The sequence below is a fragment of the Schistocerca gregaria genome, chromosome 3 (assembly GCF_023897955.1).
Source record: "Schistocerca gregaria isolate iqSchGreg1 chromosome 3, iqSchGreg1.2, whole genome shotgun sequence".
Lineage (NCBI taxonomy): Eukaryota > Metazoa > Arthropoda > Insecta > Orthoptera > Acrididae > Schistocerca > Schistocerca gregaria.
Window position 1 is genome coordinate 336166548 of NC_064922.1, and position 19667 is coordinate 336186214.

At 41.0% G+C, this 19667-nt stretch overlaps 1 protein-coding gene across 1 annotated transcript in view; it reads right to left on the reverse strand.

The window, feature by feature from the left end:
- Positions 1 to 3043: 3043 nt before the first annotated feature.
- Positions 3044 to 19667, reverse strand: part of LOC126356239 (transient receptor potential cation channel subfamily V member 5) — a 132702-nt gene continuing 116078 nt past the window's right edge. Inside the window, exon 17 of the mRNA XM_050007064.1 lies at positions 3044 to 3203. Within this exon, the coding sequence (XP_049863021.1) occupies positions 3072 to 3203 (132 nt within the window). The 3' untranslated portion in view covers positions 3044 to 3071. The remainder of the gene's footprint in view (positions 3204 to 19667) is intronic.

Genomic DNA, 19667 nt, shown 5'->3' on the forward strand with positions numbered 1-19667 from the left:
TCATGCAAAACCTGGGTGTAAAACTTTGTAGGAATGTGAAATGGAATAAGTACATAGGTTCAGTCATGGGTAAAGCTGGTGGTAGACTTCAGTGTATTGGTGGAATACTGGTGAAACGCAATCAATCTACAAAGAAGATTGCATACAAACCACACATTCAACTGGATCTATAATATTGCTCAAGTGTGTCGAACCTGTACCAGATAGGCCTAACAGGGGATATTGAATGTATACAGAGATGGGTAGTATGAATGGTCACAGGTTTGTTTAATCTGTGGGAGAGTGTCACAGAGATATTGAAAAAGATGAACTGGAAGATACTTGAAGATAGATGCAAATTATCCTGAGAAAATCTACTAACAAAGTTTCAAGAACTGGCTTTAAATGATTACTTTATGAGTATTCTACAACCCTTACACATCACTCTCATAGGGATTATGAAGATAAGATTAGAATAATCACTACATGCAAAGAGGCATTCAAGCGATCATTGTTCCCATGCTCCACACATGAATGGAACAGGAACAAACACTAATAACTGAGACAATGGTATGTGTCGTCTGCCATGTACCTCACATTGGTTTGCAGAGTACAGATGTAGATACAGATGTAGGTGGGTACTGTGCAAAACATCTGGAATCACACTGTTAATCAACCGTGTAGATAAAATGTGAGAGATCACAGTACTTCAGTTGATCAGAGTGAGAAGAAAGTACGAAAGTGGTCAGGAAAAGACATGAATACAGCAATATAAGTCAATTAGCAATGAAAGAAAACCACAATAAAGTGGCTGCAGGGAAAAGACAAAGAAATCAAAATGAGATGGTTATTGGAAGGACTGGTTTGGCATATAGAAAAGTGCAAACAGCCTTCAGTGAATTTAAAGCTACTCATTCTTCAAAAAAAGGGGTGTGAGAATAATCTGTGGAGCAAAATATAGGGAATCTTGTCGCAAGTTGTTTCCAAAAACAGAGGTGTTAACTGTTATAAACACATACATTCTAAAAGCCATATTGCTTGTGAAAAGACTGCACCCAAACACTTATTCAGATTTCCACCAGTACAATACTAGAAATAAAGAAAGATTTTACATTGGCAACCACAGAACAGCGCTTTACAAAAGGGGGCCTCATTATGCAGGTATAAAATTAGCTAATGCACTGCCTAGTGCAGTCACATGACTCTTCCTACAATTAAACTGAAACATCAACTTAAGAAATTTTTAGTAAAACACCCTTTCTACTCATTAGAAGAGTATCATACTTATATGAAGAACAACAAATGCTTTGTGAAATTATGTGAATAAAAATCAGTAAACATCTTATTGTAATTTTGTTGTAAATTAATGATGTATTCAGAAGAACGTGTCTTGCATATTGTACAAACAACTTTAATCATTACTGTTTCTTTGTACATGTGCAGTGTACCATTCGATGTTGAATAAAGCTATTATTATTATTATTATTATTATTATTATTATTATTATTATTAAAAGCAAAGGGAAGGGTTGATTCAGCCCAAAGAAAAATGAAAGTAATCTTTGGTCAAATTTAAAAGCAGAGATGTCAGTATTAAGAGTACAAGAGGAATTCCACTGATAAACACAGAGGATAGAATGGCATGTGGGAAAAGTACATTGAAGGCTTCTGTGCAGAGCAGGATCTGTCTGATAACTTGATAGAGGCAGAAATGGGAGTCAGCATGAAAGACATACAGCATCTGGTATTACAGTTTAGCAGAGCTTTGGAAGTGTTGCCATGAAACAAGGCAAAAGGCATAGATGATATTCCTTTGGAATTTCTAAAGTTGTTGGGAGGAGTGACAGTCACATGACTATATAAACTGATTTACAGGATTTATTAATCTGGATACATACCATCAGATTTATGGCAAAATATGATCTACGTACCCTCAAAGATAGCAAGGGCAAATAAATGCAAGAACTGTTGCACAGTCATTCAGGTTGCTGACAAGAATAACAAGCACATAAAAGTAAATGAAATGTTTGGGTCTATTAGCTGATGATCAGTTTAGCCTTCAGAAAGGTAAAGGCACCAGACAGGAAGTTCCAACATTTTGCTCTAGAATGGAAGCAAGATAGTAGGACAATTGTTAATAATATGGGACTTGATAGAGATGTGGAGGATAAAAACTGTAGGGGAAGTCAGAGATTAGAATATATTCAACAAAGTCCAAGTGCTACTCTGAGATAAAGAAATTGGCACAGGAAAGGAATTCATGGTGGGCTGCTTCAAACCTGTCCTAAGACAATGTCCACTCCCTTCCCCCTCCTCCTCCTCGTCCCCTTCCCCCTTCCCCTGCCCATGGCCAATTTCAACATAGAGCATTGGCATACTGCACCAGACTGAACGTGCAGCTTTCTTTAATTGTATTCTATATGTATACAAATTGGTCTCCAAAACTAAGTGATCAGAGTGTGGAGCATGTAGGTTCAATTCCTGGTACTGATAGGGATTTTTTTTTTTTTTTGGTTGATGGACTATAATGGGTGCACTCATCTCATGATGCTGACTGAGGAGCTACTTGAGTGAGAAGTTTGACTCCAAGGTCTGGGAAACAGACAACAGCCAGGAAAGTGGTCAGTAGCCCATCAACTACAGCACATAGATTTGGTTATGTACATTCAGTTTTTATTGCACAGGACTTAATAAATTTATTATAGTGAAACAACAGATGATTTGTAGGCATAAAATCAAAAAGTCAGACATCATGTAATCATCTGATTTCAACATTTATAAATGTACTATCTTGGATATTACACCTATTATCTCTTAGTTTAAAGTAAACAGATCAGTGTTAGTGCATGACACTCTCTGTTCTTGGTTGGTTGTTGACTACGATCTGTGCTAGAAATATTTATAGACAAGTTTAACACTGTAAACATTTTGTTAGTTAGTTAACAGAAATATGACTAGACATAAAATTCCAGGTTTCTTATTATCTTTGATTATACAATATACAGTTTTATTACTTGTGTGAGGAATATTCACAATTTTTTCTCCCAGTGTACGTCACATGTGGTGCTGGTGCAGAGTTTTCTACCCATCACACTAAAGGACGAGCCTCTTTGGGCTGGGAGTGGCTGACAATCCTTTGTGAATACCACGCTGACGTTTTTTAACCATGCGATCATGTGTACGCTTCATCTCCAGGATCTCCTTCATTTCTTCTTTGTCTTCCTCCTGTAAATTTGCAAAACAAATGAGGAAAAGGCAAAGGTAAAACAGAAACATTCAAAAGGGTTCTACTAAATAGCTTCAGTTCTAATTCACATATTACTGATTAAAGTTCAGAACCTTTTATGCTAGGTATTATTGTTGATTTATGTGATGAAATTGTTGGAAAGTCTCTGATTTTGCACTTTCTTATTTGAAGCCAACACTTTGACAAGAATTACACCTGCCTATGTAGACAAAGATCAGCAACAAGCCTAACATGTAGAACTATTTGTAGACAACTTTTTAAGCAACTAGGTGTTCTCACAAGAGACTCATAGTACATGTCTTTCTTTATGAAATAACTGTAACCAATTTGAAAAGTATAGCTGCCATCTTAAATTCTTGCAGGACAGTTAGTGGGGAGGGAGGGGTGGGGAGTGTGTTTGGTTCAAACAACTCTAAGCACTATGGGACTTAACATCTGAGGTCATCAGACCCCACAGGTGTATTGTAGGGTGCAGCCCACTCCTCATATAATTATTATATTAATTCTAAAATTGAAACCTCCAAAACTTAAGCAACTATATTTTCAATTTGATTCCTTTCAGTGTTCAATATGTTAGTTTCCACCATTTCTATATTTGTGTTCAACAGCTGAAGTTGCATGCCACTTTGGTGTAGCAGAGACTCCAAGGAGTACAAGCTCAACATAATGATGTTTCTCACTACTCTTGCACACCCATTCCTGTAGCTGCTAACCTAGCTGGTATGGTGAGCACAGAGCTGCAGTGACTGCAGTCCCATGAGGTTTTGTAATTCACTGTGCACTTTTATTTTGTAATTCACTGTGAACTTTTATTGTTATTTACTTTCATATCTCTCAAAGTATTAATTCAAAATAAACAGTATAGGGCAGTGTTTAAAACCAATTAAGCTTGGATCCTCACATAATGAAAGAGATCTGGGAATTATTGTACACGAGACAGATTCAATCCTGGCTTTTAGGCAAATTGTACTAAGCAAGGAGTGACAGTACATGCTGGTACATATACCTTTTTCTCTTCAAATAACTTCCAAGTAAAATAGCACCATCAAGACAAGTAATACATAATGATCACATCAGTTTTGATGGAGAGTAGAGTAAACTTCTAGGTGGCACATTAATTAACAATCCACAAAAACAGCACAAAAATCCCCATACTCATTGTATTTTTACTTCAGAATTTCTTGCCGGCCCTATAAAAGGGTTATGATACATGATTTGTCTCATGCAGAACTGCTGTTCTGCGAAAAGAAAGAAAAACATGTTTCTATCTGAAATAAGAAAATTTGTGCTTGTTGCTGCTTTACACCTACTGTGGAACACTCATGAGTGAATGTTTGCTGGCTGTACAATTCAAACACCCATGGCACCACTGCAACTGTGGCAGGGCCAAGAAGTCAGCAAATACATTGTCAGAGGGCAATGCCAGTGGCTACACCAAAATTTCAATCATTGCGCGCAGTTAGCATCAGTGTGGGCTGCTCAAGACTGTGTTGTGCTTCCATGAATCACTCGAGCAGCCAATCAGAAAGACATAGTATTCCACACATCAAGGATTTAAGCTCATGCTGGGACAGCACAAGATGGTGACATTGGCAGCCCAGTGCTGATGAAATTCACCAGAGTCACCATCGCAGTCACTGTCCCATCTGTGTGCACTGCACTCTTCAACCAAGATGTTGCATCTCCTGGGCCAGACTCTACCAACTCAGTTCATCTGGGCTGTCATTGTTTTGGTGACTGTAGCTAGGAACATCACTCATGTTTGACACAGACTTAGTGTTCATGAGAAGTGTGCTCCATAGTGGCTTGTTGGAACTTTTACTTTTCTTCTATGTTTTGTTGTTATATCCTCCAGGAGGGTACATGATAATTTTTTTTCCAGTTATTGACATTTTGCAAGTCTGTTTCATTTACTACCATGTCAAAGTAATTTGTCTAAAAAAATACATAATTTCTGTGGTGTTAATTGATTAGTCTTGGGAGACAGTTCAAGAAGCATATTTTTTGTGTTGTTTATTTAGATAAAGGCTCATAAGTGTACACATTCAACATAATCGTGTCAGTAAATATTTTCCCAGTATAGGTTCCATGTATCATTTATTTCAGATACGATACCTGTATTTTTGTAATCAATGGAATTGTGAAAAATGTTACTTTTTTTAACAATATAATGAAAAGACAGTTGCTACTCACTGCATGGCTGAAATGGCAGCTGCCAGAGACTGTGATCATGTATGTGTGGGTTGAGTTTGTGTGAGTGAGTGCATGTGTGTATGTTGTCTATTTTGACAAAGGCCTTATTGACCGAAAGCAACTTTTAGAGAGACTTTCGCTGTGCCTTTCTGCGACTGAGCATCTCTGCTATATGGTGAGTAGCAACTATCCTTTTCATTATGTTGTTACATTCCATCCTGGATTTTCCATTGTTTAGTTTTTGTTTGTGAGCCCCTGGTCATTTTATATCTAGTTGAAAAGAGATTAAAAATACATCTGTTTATTCAGTCATTAATTCATTCATCAAATCCTCTAGATCCCCATCAAGAAGAAGAACTTTCAGGGATGTGGAACAAGTTAAAAAGGCAAGGAAATCATTCAAACTTAATTGACATACTGTGTTAACAATAAACTATCACTATACAACTTAATACTATCCATGTTCATGCCATCTAAATTCAGTTGATTAAATAAAATGAGAGGTGCTACCTTCTTTTTTTCTTTTGTTTTTTAAATGCTCCTGCCTTCTCAGTTTTATTAAATAACAGCTGTTTATAGCTTCATATGTAAATACTAGTTCTATTTACAGAACATCACTTCTTTTCTTGCGCCTTTACAACATACACTGATATTTGCCATGTAGGTAACAGAACATTACACTCCTTGAATCTAGATATTCAAATAATCTGTTGAAAGAACAGCTAATGAGGCAGCTTTTCAATTTTCTTTTGGTCTGGTAGGGTTTATCAGTTTCTTGCTGTATTTATTTCTTACTTGTCCCATAGATCAAATCAGTACAATGGCTTGTACAACTGATGTGGGATAAGTCAATACAAATATACAGTTTACAGTTACACCTAGATGGAAGACTGTTGAATATCTTCTGACCAGAGTACATAACCTCAGAGAAGCGGGCAAGTAGGATACACCAACATGATAATTTGTGTTGCTCAAATTGGCTATTACATCATTTGTGTTCCTCTGTTGACAATTCTTAATCAAAACGTAACTGAGAGATAGTCAACAAATGGTACTGCCTTAACCGAGCCAGCATTCTATCATAGACTCCTTTCTCAATCCTTTTGAAAGGTTGGAAACAATGATGTAGATACGTAACTAGAGTTGTTTTGCTTATATCCAGTTTTGTGGATGGGCATCACTACAACATATTTAAGTCTATCAGGAAATATACCTCAAGTCATTGATAGGTTACAAAGATAGCTTAAGGGTAATGCTACTATTCTACATCTACATCTACATCAACATTTATACTCCGCATGCCACCCAACGGTGTGTGGCAGAGGGTACTTTACGTGCCACTGTCATTACCTCCCTTTCCTGTTCCAGTCGCGTATGGTTCGCAGGAAGAACGACTGCCAGAAAGCCTTCATGCCCGTTTGAATCTCTCTAATTTTACATTCGTGATCTCCTCGGGAGGTATAAGTAGGGGAAAGCAATATATTCGATACCTCATCCAGAAACGAACCCTCTCGAAACTTGTACAGCAAGCTACACCGTGATGCAGAGCGCCTCTCTTGCAGAGTCTGCCACTTGAGTTTGCTAAACATCTCCATAATGCTATCAAGCTTACCAAATAACCCTGTGATGAAATGCGCCACTCTTCTTTGGATCTTCTCCATCTCCTCTGTCAACCCGACCTGGTACGGATCCCAAATGGATGAGCAATACTCAAGTATAGATCGAACGAGTGTTTTGTAAGCCACCTACTTTGTTGATAGACTACATTTTCTAAGGACTCTCCCAATGAATCTTGACCTGGCACCCGCCTTACCAACAATTAATTTTATATGATCATTCCATTTCAAATTGTTCTGCATGCATACTCCCAGATATTTTACAGAAGTAACTGCTACCAGTGTTTGTTCCACTATCATATAATCATACAATAAAGGATCCTTCTTTCTATGTATTCACAATACATTACATTTGTCTATGTTAAGGGTCAGTTGCCACTCACTGCACCAAGTGCCTATCCGCTGCAGATCTTCCTGCATTTCGCTACAATTTTCTAATGCTGCAACTTTCTGTATACTACAGCATCATCTGCAAAAAGCTGCATGGAACTTCTGACACTATCTACTAGGTCATTTATATGTATTGTGAAAAGCAATGGTCCCATAACACTCCCCTGTGGTATTCCAGATGTTACTTTTACGTCTATAGACGTCTCTCCATCGAGAACAACATGCTGTGTTCTGTTTGCTACAAACTCTTCAATCCAACCACACAGCTGGTCTGATATTCCGTAGGCTCTTCCTTTGTTTATCAGGTGACAGTGCGGAACTGTATCAAATGCCTTCTGGAAGTCAAGGAAAATGGCCTGCAAGCCTGTATCTAATATTTTCTGGGTCTCATGAACAAATAAAGGGAGTTGGGTCTCACACGATCACTGTTTCCAGAATCCATGTTGATTCCTACAGAGTAGATTCTGGGTTTCCAGAAATGACATGATACGTGAGCAAAAGACATGTTCTGAAATTCTGCAACAGATTGATGTCAGAGATATAGGCCTATAGTTTTGCGCATCTGCTTGACGACCCTTCTTGAAAACTGGGACTACCTGTGCTCTTTTCCAATCATTTGGAACCTTCTGTTCCTCTAGAGACTTGCGGTACATGGCTGTTAAAAGGGGGGCAAGTTCTTTCGCATACTCTGTGTAGAATTGAATTGGTATCCCATAAGGTCCAGTGGACTTCCCTCTGTAGACACTTATTTCGATGTCAGCTATTTTTTCATTCGTGTGAGGATTTAGAGAAGGAACTGCAGTGCAGTCTTCCTCTGTGAAACAGCTTCAGAAAAAGGTGTTTAGTATTTCAGCTTTACGCATGTCATCCTCTGTTTCAATGCCATCAGCATCCAAAAGTGTCTGGATATGCTGTTTCGATCCACTTACTGATTTAACGCCACACCAGAACTTCCTAGGATTTCCTGTCAAGTTGGTACATAGAATTTTACTTTCGAATTCACTGAATGCTTCACACTAACTTTGACAATGTTTAGCTTCTGTTTGTCAGAGAGGTTTTGGCTGCGTTTAAACTTGCAGTGAAGCTCTCTTTGCTTTCACAGTGGTTTCCTAACTTTGTTGTTGAACCATGGTGGGTTTTTCCCGCCCCTCACTGTTTTACTCAGCATGTACTGTTTCTACTGGAAACACCATCATAGCTGGCAGAATTATGATGATTTAGTGGTTTGATGAATTCTATAGTCTCCTTAGGAACCATATTTTTGAAACTTATGTCCGCTGATGATGTTCGCAGTGTCAGTCTGCACAAGCAAATCTAATGCATCTGTATTTGGTTGTTTATTACTATGTATTGTGTTCACTGCCACTCTAAGGAAGTAATTGCTGAATTTGGTAGCCAGTGATTTGAAACTGTTGCCATTTCTGCCAGAGCTATTGTTTCTTTCTTTTTTCCTTTTTTAGTAATTTTCTATCTCATTTAGTTAAATATAAGTACAAGGATGACAGACTCCATTGTGATCTTCTTATAATGTCTTCAAAGACAAGAAGATTAATGTGAATGCAGTCTCAGATTACAAATGAGGTGATACACATCTTTTTCAGATTTTCAGAGATGCAGTGTCAGCCTTGAACCTGAGGCTTATTAGATATCAACAAACGTTTGACTACATAGGAAAGAGTGAGTTGGAGGTTAAATTGGGATTTGTAGCATTATATGTGTACAGTCCAGTTGTAAAATCTTGCAGTTTCAGTAAATTGAATTGCTGAAGTGCAGTGATAAGTAGTAGTGGAATTGCAACTTTCTAATGAATTAAGTTATACATTAACTTTGTTTTTCACTATCTGTAGATTTCCATTTCCCTACTGACAAACTGTTTTGGTCTTTTGAATCATAATATAAAAGCTCAAATGAATTATAGATAGAATGCATAGTTTATAAGGAATTTATTGCCATTTAAAAGTGAGGCCGTAAAGTGGCATGATGAGATGTAGCAAAATGGGAAACCAGCTAACTAGAAAACAGTATGTGCAGTGTAACATTCATAACTGAATAGTCCTATACATTTGAACTAGGGCAATCAAGCTGTTTCAGGGGTAGGCTTTCTTAAAATGCAATATTATAGGCATTGGATGAGGTGTTGGTAGAAAAAACTTTCATTGAGATGCAGTATGGTGAGAGGCATGATATTGTCTTATACAATAACAACACATTTCTTTGTCTCCATTTGTGGATAAAAATAGCTTCAGGCCACTACAACAAACACATCTCATATCCTGCAGATTATTATACATATGAGTATTTATATGTGTTATAACAATACTGTATAGCCTACTATGAAATTTTCAGTTACTCTTATGAAATACATTGTCACAATGTATGTGAATTGTTTTAATCATTTACTCAGATATATGGGTACTGTCACACTTCGTAAAAAAAATTGTTATGGCATCCTAAATCATTAGTTGAAAAATCATTGCCAACTGTCAAATAGCCTATTTCTTCATAACAATCAATGTAGCAGCAGACATGAGCACACCAGTAACTATGCACTGCCTATCATGCCAAGGGATATCAGGGTGGCTGCACATTAAATTTTATGACATGTATATATGAGGGATGATCATTAAGTTTTAATTATCATCTAGGAAAAATTCAAGCTACGACCATAGAAACTGGAGGTTAAATTGGGATTCGTAGCACTCATCAATGTGACACATTTTTGCAACTGATGGATAAATTGGTGAAGACCTTGGCTGTAGATGTATGCATTCTCACTGTTCAGGAAATATTCCTACCTCAAAAACCACCTCTTTGTCATCCTGGAAATTCATCCCAAACAACTGTTCCTTCATCTGAGGAAAGTGGAAGAATTCACTGGGTACTATGCCCGGAGAACACAGAAGATAATGAAAAATTTGATAGCCTAAATAGGCAGCATGTGAGTCCTGTCTGTGCAGAAAGGGTTGTGGAGTCCTTGTGGAGAAAAAAATACCACTTTGGACAGCTTCCACTGACACTTCATATTGACATCTTTTCATTACCTTGTAGGAAATGTTGATGATATACTTCTGTTGTAGCTTGCTCCTTAAGTGCATAATCTGGTAACACTAAAAAAAAACTCCAGTTCCATACCTTTACTTTTTAGACATCATAATGAAAACTTTATGTCTACTCTTGGCAGTTTTCAAGGTCAATCTCTAATGTGTTTGAAATGAATGATATATAATCAATGTGTAACATCAGTTTTGACTAACAAAATTATGACAGAGACTTTTGCTGCAAAACCTGTTTTCATTACATACGAAAATGTTGTGTTTTTGTGTAACTTTTGACTTACTGACATTAAACCGTTATCCTGTTTTGTCTCTGTGGAGTTTCCTGGCCTCCAGCTGGAGTGAGTATGTTGACCTATAGAAAATCTTGGAATCTATGTGAAATCAGGGTATAAATATTGCTTTTGGAGCACTGATACATTTAAACCTGTCTTGCTCTTCAGATATACATATGCATCAATTTATAACTGCATACTGTGGAAACCACTGTGAATTGCGTGACAGAGGGTACTTAACATGGTACCACAAGGTAAGGTTTCTGCAGACAGAGATTGGTGACCCTTCTTCAGTGTAGCACTGCTAGAAATTGGTCTTGGTTCACCAATAAAAGTTTCTTGAATACTGAACTATCCAAACATAACTCATGACTTGCCCTCATAGCTTTGCTTCTGCCAGTAACTCCCCTTGTCATATGCAATATTCTTTCTTCCAGGGGTGCTAGATGTGCCAAAGAACACATAAGACATGATCTTGGGTCCTTCAAGGTATGCAGGAGAGAGGTACTGGTGTAAGTAATTCTGTGGAGGTAAGTTGTCAGTCAGACTTGGATAGCTCAGTCTGTAAGAGCACTTGTTCATGATTGTCAAAGGTCGCAGGTTCGAGTCACACTCTAGCATACACTCTTCATTTTCAAATCAGTGGACACTCTGCTAAAGGGTGAAAACCCATTCTGGTTTCCGATGTAGTTAATCTTTAGAACAATACTACAGGGTGGCCATAAAGTATCATTTTCACAACAGAAAATCACTGTTAGAGGTAGAGCACCATGTGAGTGTTGTAAAATGTTTAACAGATCTCGAAGTTTTTTTTCTGTTATACCAGGATTTCAGTGTGTGCACCACTTATTGCAGATAAACATCACGGAGATATTAGAGTACAAGTCAGCCCTGCAGCATCAACTGTCCTTACTACTTCATTGGTTTGTGCACAAGGGTATCAGTGACGCTGACTAGAGTTATGTATTCATGAATCTTCATGTAATTCACACGAAAATGATAACGTTGTGACATCAGGAGAGCTTGGAGCCATGGGACAAGACCATTATGATCTAAACATCTCTCAGCAAATGTGTCATTCAGCACATCCAGCATGTTCAAACTTCAATGGTAAGGTGCTCCACCATGCTGGAAGATGTTAGCAGATAAACATTGGTTGCAGACTTTCGATTTGTGATAGCAGGAACTGTTCAAGTGTGTCCAGCTAGACCTTTCCTGTTATGGTTTTCTGTGTGAAGAGTCTTACAGTGCATTAGGCCACACCGAACATGAAGCTTCAAACTATAGTGAGTGTATTCATCTGTTTTGTGTGGGATTTTGGAGCTCCAAACCCTAATTTTGCTTCACATAGTTATGGTCATTGTCTAAGAAGCCAGCATGGAACAAGTGAATGCATACCACAGAGGACGATTGTTTATCTGCAATGCTTGGACCACCTGCACTTCATAAGGACGAAGGTGTAACTGCTTGTCGGCTGGAGTGGCCGAGCAGTTCTATGTGCTACAGTCAGGAACTGTGCGACCGCTACGGTCGCAGGTTTGAATTCTGCCTCGGGCATGGATGTGTGTGATGTCCTTAGGTTAGTTGGGTTTAAGTAGTTCTAAGTTCTAGGTGACTGATGACCTCAGCAGTTAAGTCCCATAGTGCTCAGAGCCATTTGAACCATTTTTTGTAACTCCTTCTGTAACACTTAATGGACAGTTGATCTTGCTTCCTGTACTGTCCATGTTGCATGAGGAATTAATTTCTGGGGACTGTACTGAAATCCAGAGTGCACTCTGTCAAGAACAACCACTTTGGCAACTGTCTTTGACACTGCCTTTCTGCTTCACGTAATTTTTGAACTTCCTTATTACGCTTGTTTTTGCCTGTGGTGCACTCTCATAATAGCGGCGATAGTTCGACAGTGTTGTTTTCACAAATTTGGTCTCTGCACACCAGACGCCACATTGCGCCTTCTCCTACCCTATCGCCATTTTGATGCACTCCAAGTCAGATCCACAACAAAGGACAAATGGAAAAAAATGGAGAGTTGCTAAACTTTTTTTTTAAAAAAAACACAGTTATCCGTCTCCATGTTACGACTTTTAAAAACAATATAGGGACTTTATACACACCCTGTACTGTCGCGGCTAGAGATGTCTGCTGTGGGAGGGGCACAGGGTGTGTGTGCAAAACGAGTAGCTTTTGCTCTCCAGCACTCGCGGTTTCTGCTCTGTGGGAGGCTGCAGCTGACCTCCATTCTAGTGACCACTTCCCCCTCTGGATTCGCCTCCTGGATGAGGCTGTGGCATTACCAGTGCCACCCCGGTGGCACCTTTGCAGAGCTGACTGGACACTTTTCAGCCAACTGGCTGTTTTGGAACACCGTGCCAGCGTCCACGAATGGGTAGACCATGTTGCAGCCGTGATCTCACATGCTGCTGAATTATCAATCCCACGGTCATCCGGTCATCCCAAGAGGCGTCCTGTCCCTTGGTGGACCACTGAGTGCCACTCAGCCATCCGCGCCCGCCGTGCAGCACTGTGCCGCTTCAAGTGCTGTCCCTCAGCTGACAATCTTGCGGCCTTTCGGGTGGCAAGGGCCAGAGCGCGGCGAGTGATTAAAGAGAGCAAACGACGGTCATGGCAATCGTTCTTGAATTCCATCTCTCGCTCCACTAGTTCTACGAAAGTATGGGAAGCCATCAGGAGGATTTCCGGGAAACTCAGCCAGCTACCTGTCACGGCATTGCTGCATCAGGGATGTCTCCTCACGGCGCCGAGAGACATTGCCCAGACACTGGCCATGCATTTTGCGGAATCTACCGCCACTATTAACTGTGATCCAGATTTCTGCCGCTACCGCACTGCCATCGAAAGGGGTCACTTGGACTTCCGGTCTCTAAATTCTGAACCCTATAACTGCCCCTTCACAATGTGGGAACTGGATTCTGAGCTGTCTGTGGCTCATGATACTGCGCCTGGTCATGATCAAATCCGGTACAGCATGCTGCGGCACCTGTTGCTGCCATCCAAGGAAGTTCTCCTGAACTGTTTCAATATGATATGGTTATCTGGCACGTACCCTGACTCGTGGAGGGAGGCAATTTTGATTCCCCTCCTCAAACCAGGGAAGGACCGAACGCATCCCAGTAGTTATCGGAGTATTGCCTTGACGAGCTGTTTCGGGAAGACATTGGAACGCATGGTCAACAGGCGCTTGGTTTGGCTGCTCGAGACCAGGCAGCTCCTTAGCCCCTCTCAGTGTGGCTTTCGGAGATGTCGTTCCACTATAGACAACTTGACCCTGCTTGAGGCCGCCATCCAGCAGGCCTTTCTACGTAACCAGCATTGTCTAGGGGTCTTCTTTGACATTAATAAGGCGTATGACACTACTTGGCGCCGCCTTATCCTCAATCTACTCCATGAGTGGGGCTTTCGTGGCCGTCTCCCCATCTTCATTCGGTCCTTTCTTTCTCACCGCCTCTTTCGGTATCGGGTTGGTTATGTGCTATCGGATTTGTACGTGCAGGAGAATGGTGTTCCTCAGGGCAGCGTTTTAAGTGTCACCCTCTTTGCCGTTGCTATTAACAGTATCACGTCCACTATCCGGACTCCTGCCCAATGCTCCTTGTTTGTGGACGATTTTGCTGTTTTCTGTTCTTCCTCCAGTCTTGTCAGTGCTAGTCGGCAGTTACAGCTTACGATAAAGCGCTTAGAGGCATGGACTGCAAAGACGGGTTTTACCTTTTCTGCAGACAAATCTGTGTGTGTTCATTTTAATCGTTCTCGGCGTCTTTTTACCTCCCCTGAATTGCGTCTGAGGGACACCGTTCTTCCTTTTAGAGACACTGTGAGGTTCCTGGGCCTCACTTTTGATTCCAAGTTGTCGTGGTTGCCTCACCTTAAAGACCTCAAGGTGCGGGCCCTGAAGGCACTGAATATTTTGAAGTGTCTGAGCCATCGGTCCTGGGGAGCAGATCGGGCGCGTCTGCTGCAGTTTCATAGGGCTTTCGTCCGATCGCGTCTTGACTATGCTTGCACCGTGTATGCGTCAGCAAGGCCTTCGTATCTGAAGATCCTTGACGCAGTACACCATGAGGGTATCAGGCTGGCCACTGGTGCCTTCCGTACCAGTCCCATCCCCAGGCTGTGTGCTGAGGCAGGGGAACCGCCGCTCGCCATCCGGCGGAAACTCCTCATGGTGCGACTGGTGTGTCATTTCCTTGCCTGTCCTACCTCCCCTGCGTACCCTACCGTTGCCCGACCGCCTATGGAACGTCTCTTTTCCAGTCGTCCCAGGGCAACGAGACCATTTGGGATTCGTGCCAAGCATTTGCTTGAGTCCCTTGGTGTGGAGCGTGTGGCCCCCCAACGACAAGGTTTTACTCGCCTGCCTCCCTGGTTGCTCCAGAGGCCCAGCATCCTTCTAGACTTGTCGGAGAACCGGAGGAACTGCACTCCGGCGTTTGTTTTTACCTCCTTATTTTACGATATTTTAAACCAGCATCCGGACCATGTACCTGTATTCACAAATGGCTCTAAACAGGGGGACTCTGTTGGTTGTGCTGTTGTTTTCCCTGATCGAGTCGTCAAGTTACGGCTTCCTGCGGCGTTTACCATCCTCGATGCCGAATTGTTTGCAATCTTGCGGGCATTGGAGCAGATGAGATGTGTTAGCAGTCTTAAGTTCCTCATCTTTTCTGACTCCCTGAGTGCCCTTCAGACCATACAACACTTGTACCCAGCGGATACGGTCGTCCAGAACATCCATGATGCCCTACTCCACCTGCAACGGCAGGGGAAGGAGGTTTCTTTCTGCTGGGTGCCGGAGCACGTGGGTATTAGGGGAAACGAACTGGCGGATGTGGCTGCCAAAGATGCATGTTCCCTCCCTCACGTTGTTGAATGTGCCGTCCCCCTCCATGCTGTAACCTCCCTTTTGCGTTTTCGTGTTATGCATCAATGGGAAGAGGAGTGGTTGGCAGTTTCTGACAATAAGCTGCGTCTGGTAAAGGCCACTACGCGACCATGGTGTACGTCCTACCAGTCATACAGGCGGGATGAGGTTCTCCTCACTCGCCTCCGCATTGGACACAGTCCCTTCACGCATGGTTTTTTTCTCCGGCGGGAGGACCCCCCAATCTGCAGTGCTTGTGGCGTCCAGATTACTGTCCGCCACATTTTACTTGACTGTCTTTTATTCTCTGACCAGAGGGCGGTGGTTTCCTTGCCACCGGATTTGCCCTCTATTTTGCAAGACGACGCAGCGACTGTGGTTAAGGTCTAACGGTTTTGTGTCCTGTCCAATCTGTTGCCTCGGATTTTAGGGAGAAGGTTTTAATGTGCTGCTGGGTGACTGGCTCACCCAGGTTTTAGGTAAGAGGTCCGCCAGTCACGATTACCTCCTTGTTTCCCTTCAGTATCTGTTCTCTTTTCCTTGTGTTTCCTTTCCTTTTTTAGTGTGTTTCTTCTCCTCTTGTTTTGCCTCTGTATGTGCGCATTTGGAACTGCGTCAGGCCTGTGTCTTTTAGCCGTTCTCCTTGATCGGCGTCCGTCTTCGTCCCTTCGCCGCTTGTGTTCCTGTTTCTATGCGTTTGGGCGCTGATGACCACGCTGTTTAGCGCCCGTAAACCTCAAACACACACACACACGAGTAGCAAACATCAGCCATCTCCAACTTTTTTAGTCCTGTCTTCCTCAGTTGCGTGTAATATTATATATTGATAATTTTTACTTATGGACCGTCTGACAGTAACTGAATAAAACACAATTTTAGTGCCATACGAGTTTCGCCTTTATTTTCTGCAAGGCATCATCAGTGGCAGGTTGCGTGGACAATTTCTTACATATTACGCTCCTGAAGTTCGGTGGCAGGAGGAACAAGACTTCTGGTCAGGTGACTACAGGGTTATAAACACAAAATCAAATAGGGGTAATGCAGGAGTAGGTTTAATAATGAATAGAAAAATAGGTATGCGGGTAAGCTACTACAAACAGCATAGTGAACGCATTATTGTGGCCAATATAGATACAAAGCCCACACCCACTACAGTAGTACAAGTTTATATGCCAACTAGCTCTGCAGATGACGAAGAAATTGAAGAAATGTATGATGAAATAAAAGAAATTATTCAGATAGTGAAGGGACACGAAAATTTAATAGTCACAGGTGACTGGAATTCGAGTGTAGGAAAAGGGAGAGAAGGAAACGTAGTAGGTGAATATGGATTGGGGCTAAGAAATGTAAGAGGAAGCCGCCTGGTAGAATTTTGCACAGAGTACAACTTAATCATAGCTAACACTTGGTTTAAGAATCATGAAAGAATGTTGTATACATGGAAGAACCCTGGAGATACTAAAAGGTATCAGATAGATTATATAATGGTAAGACAGAGATTTAGGAACCAGGTTTTAAATTGTAAGACATTTCCAGGGGCAGATGTGGACTCTGACCACAATCTATTGGTTATGACCTGCAGATTAAAACTGAAGAAACTGCAAAAAGATGGGAATTTAAGAAGATGGGACCTGGATAAACTGAAAGAACCAGAGGTTGTACAGAGTTTCAGGGAGAGCATAAGGGAACAATTGCCAAGAATGGCGGACAGAAATACAGTAGAAGAAGAATGGGTAGCTTTGAGAGATGAAGTAGTGAAGGCAGCAGAGGATCAAGTAGGTATAAAGACGAGGGCTAGTAAAAATCCTTCGGTAACAGAAGAAATATTGAATTTAATTGATGAAGGGAGAAAATATAAAAATGCAGTAAATTAAGCAGGCAAAAAGGAATACAAACGTCTAAAAAATGAGATCGACAGGAAGTGCAAAATCGCTAAGCAGGGTTGGCTAGAGGATAAATGTAAGAATGTAGAGGCTTATCTCACTAGGGGTAAGATAGATACTGCCTACAGGAAAATTAAAGAGACCTTTGGAGATAAGAGAACCACTTGCACGAACATCAAGAGCTCAGATGGAAATCCAGTTCTAAGCAAAGAAGGGAAGGCAGAAAGGTGGAAGGAGTATATAGAGGGTCTATACAAAGGCGATGTACTTGAGGACAATATTATGGAAATGGAAGAGAATGTAGATGAAGATGAAATGGGAGATACAATACTGTGTGAAGAGTTTGACAGAGCACTGAAAGACCTGAGTCGAAACAAGGCCCCTGGAGTAGACAACATTCCATTGGAACTACTGACGGCCTTGAGAGAGCCAGTCCTGACGAAACTCTACCATTTGGTGAACAAGATGTATGAAACAGGCGAAATACCCTCAGACTTCAAGAAGAATATAATAATTCAAATCCCAAAGAAAGCAGGTGTTGACAGATGTGAAAATTACCGAACAATCAGTTTAATAAGCCACAGCTGCAAAATACTAACACGAATTCTTTACAGACGAATGGAAAAACTAGTAGAAGCCGACCTCGGGGAAGATCAGTTTGGATTCCGTAGAAATACTGGAACACGTGAGGCAATACTGACCTTACAACGTATCTTAGAAGAAAGATTAAGGAAAGGCAAACCTACGTTTCTAGCATTTGTAGACTTAGAGAAAGCTTTTGACAATGTTGACTGGAATACTCTCTTTCAAATTCTATAGGTGGCAAGGGTAAAATACAGGGAGCGAAAGGCTATTTACAATTTGTACAGAAACCAGATGGCCGTTATAAGAGTCGAGGGACATGAAAGGGAAGCAGTCGTTGGGAAGAGAGTGAGACAGGGATGTAGCCTCACCCCAATGTTATTCAATCTGTATATTGAGCAAGCAGTAAAGGAAACAAAAGAAAAATTCGGAGTAGGTATTAAAATCCATGGAGAAGAAATAAAATATTTGAGGTTCGCTGATGACATTGTAATTCTGTCAGAGACAGCAAAGGACTTGGAAGAGCAGTTGAATGGAATGGACAGTGTCTTGAAAGGAGGATATAAGATGTACATGAACAAAAGCGAAACGAGGATAATGGAATGTAGTCGAATTAAGTCGGGTGATGCTGAGGGAATTAGATTAGGAAATGAGATGCTTAAAGTAGTAAAGGAGTTTTGCTATTTGGGAGCAAAATAACTGATGATAGTCGAAGTAAGGAGGATATAAAATGTAGACTGGCAATGGCAAGGAAAGCAATTCTGAAAAAGAGAAAGTTGTTAACATTGAGTATAAATTTAAGTGTCAGGAAGTCGTTTCTGAAAGTATTTGTATGGAGTGTAGTCATGTATGGAAGTGAAACATAAACGATAAATAGTTTGGACAAGAAGAGAATAGAAGCTTTCGAAATGTGCTGTTACAGAAGAATGCTGAAGATTATATGGGTAGATCACATAACTAATGAGGAAGTATTGAATAGGATTCGGGAGAAGAGACGTTTATGGCACAACTTGACCAGAAGAAGGGATCGGTTGTTAGGACATGTTCTGAGGCATCAATGGATCACCCATTTAGTATTGGAGTGCAGCGTGGAGGGTAAAAATCGTAGAGGGAGACCAAGAGATGAATACACTAAGCAGATTCTGAAGGATGTAGGTTGCAGTAGGTACTGGGAGATGAAGAAGCTTGCACAGTATAGAGTAGCAAGGAGAGCTGCATCCAACCAGTCTCAGGACTGAAGACCACAACAACAACAACAACGCTCCTGTTACATTTTTGGTGTTGGTTCTTCTTCTTATGAATGACAATTTGCAACAGAAACCGAAACATTGCATTGAAACATGCATTCAGTACATAGTGCTGTGGAATGTGGGAAAGAACCGCAAATTGGCATTCATAAGAAGAAGAACAACACCAAAAATGCAACAGGAGCGTAATATGTAAGAAATTGTCCACGCAACCTGCCACTGATCTACATCTACATCTACATCCACATGATTACTCTGCAATTCACATTTAAGTGCTTGGCAGAGGGTTCATCGAACCACAATCATACTATCTCTCTACCA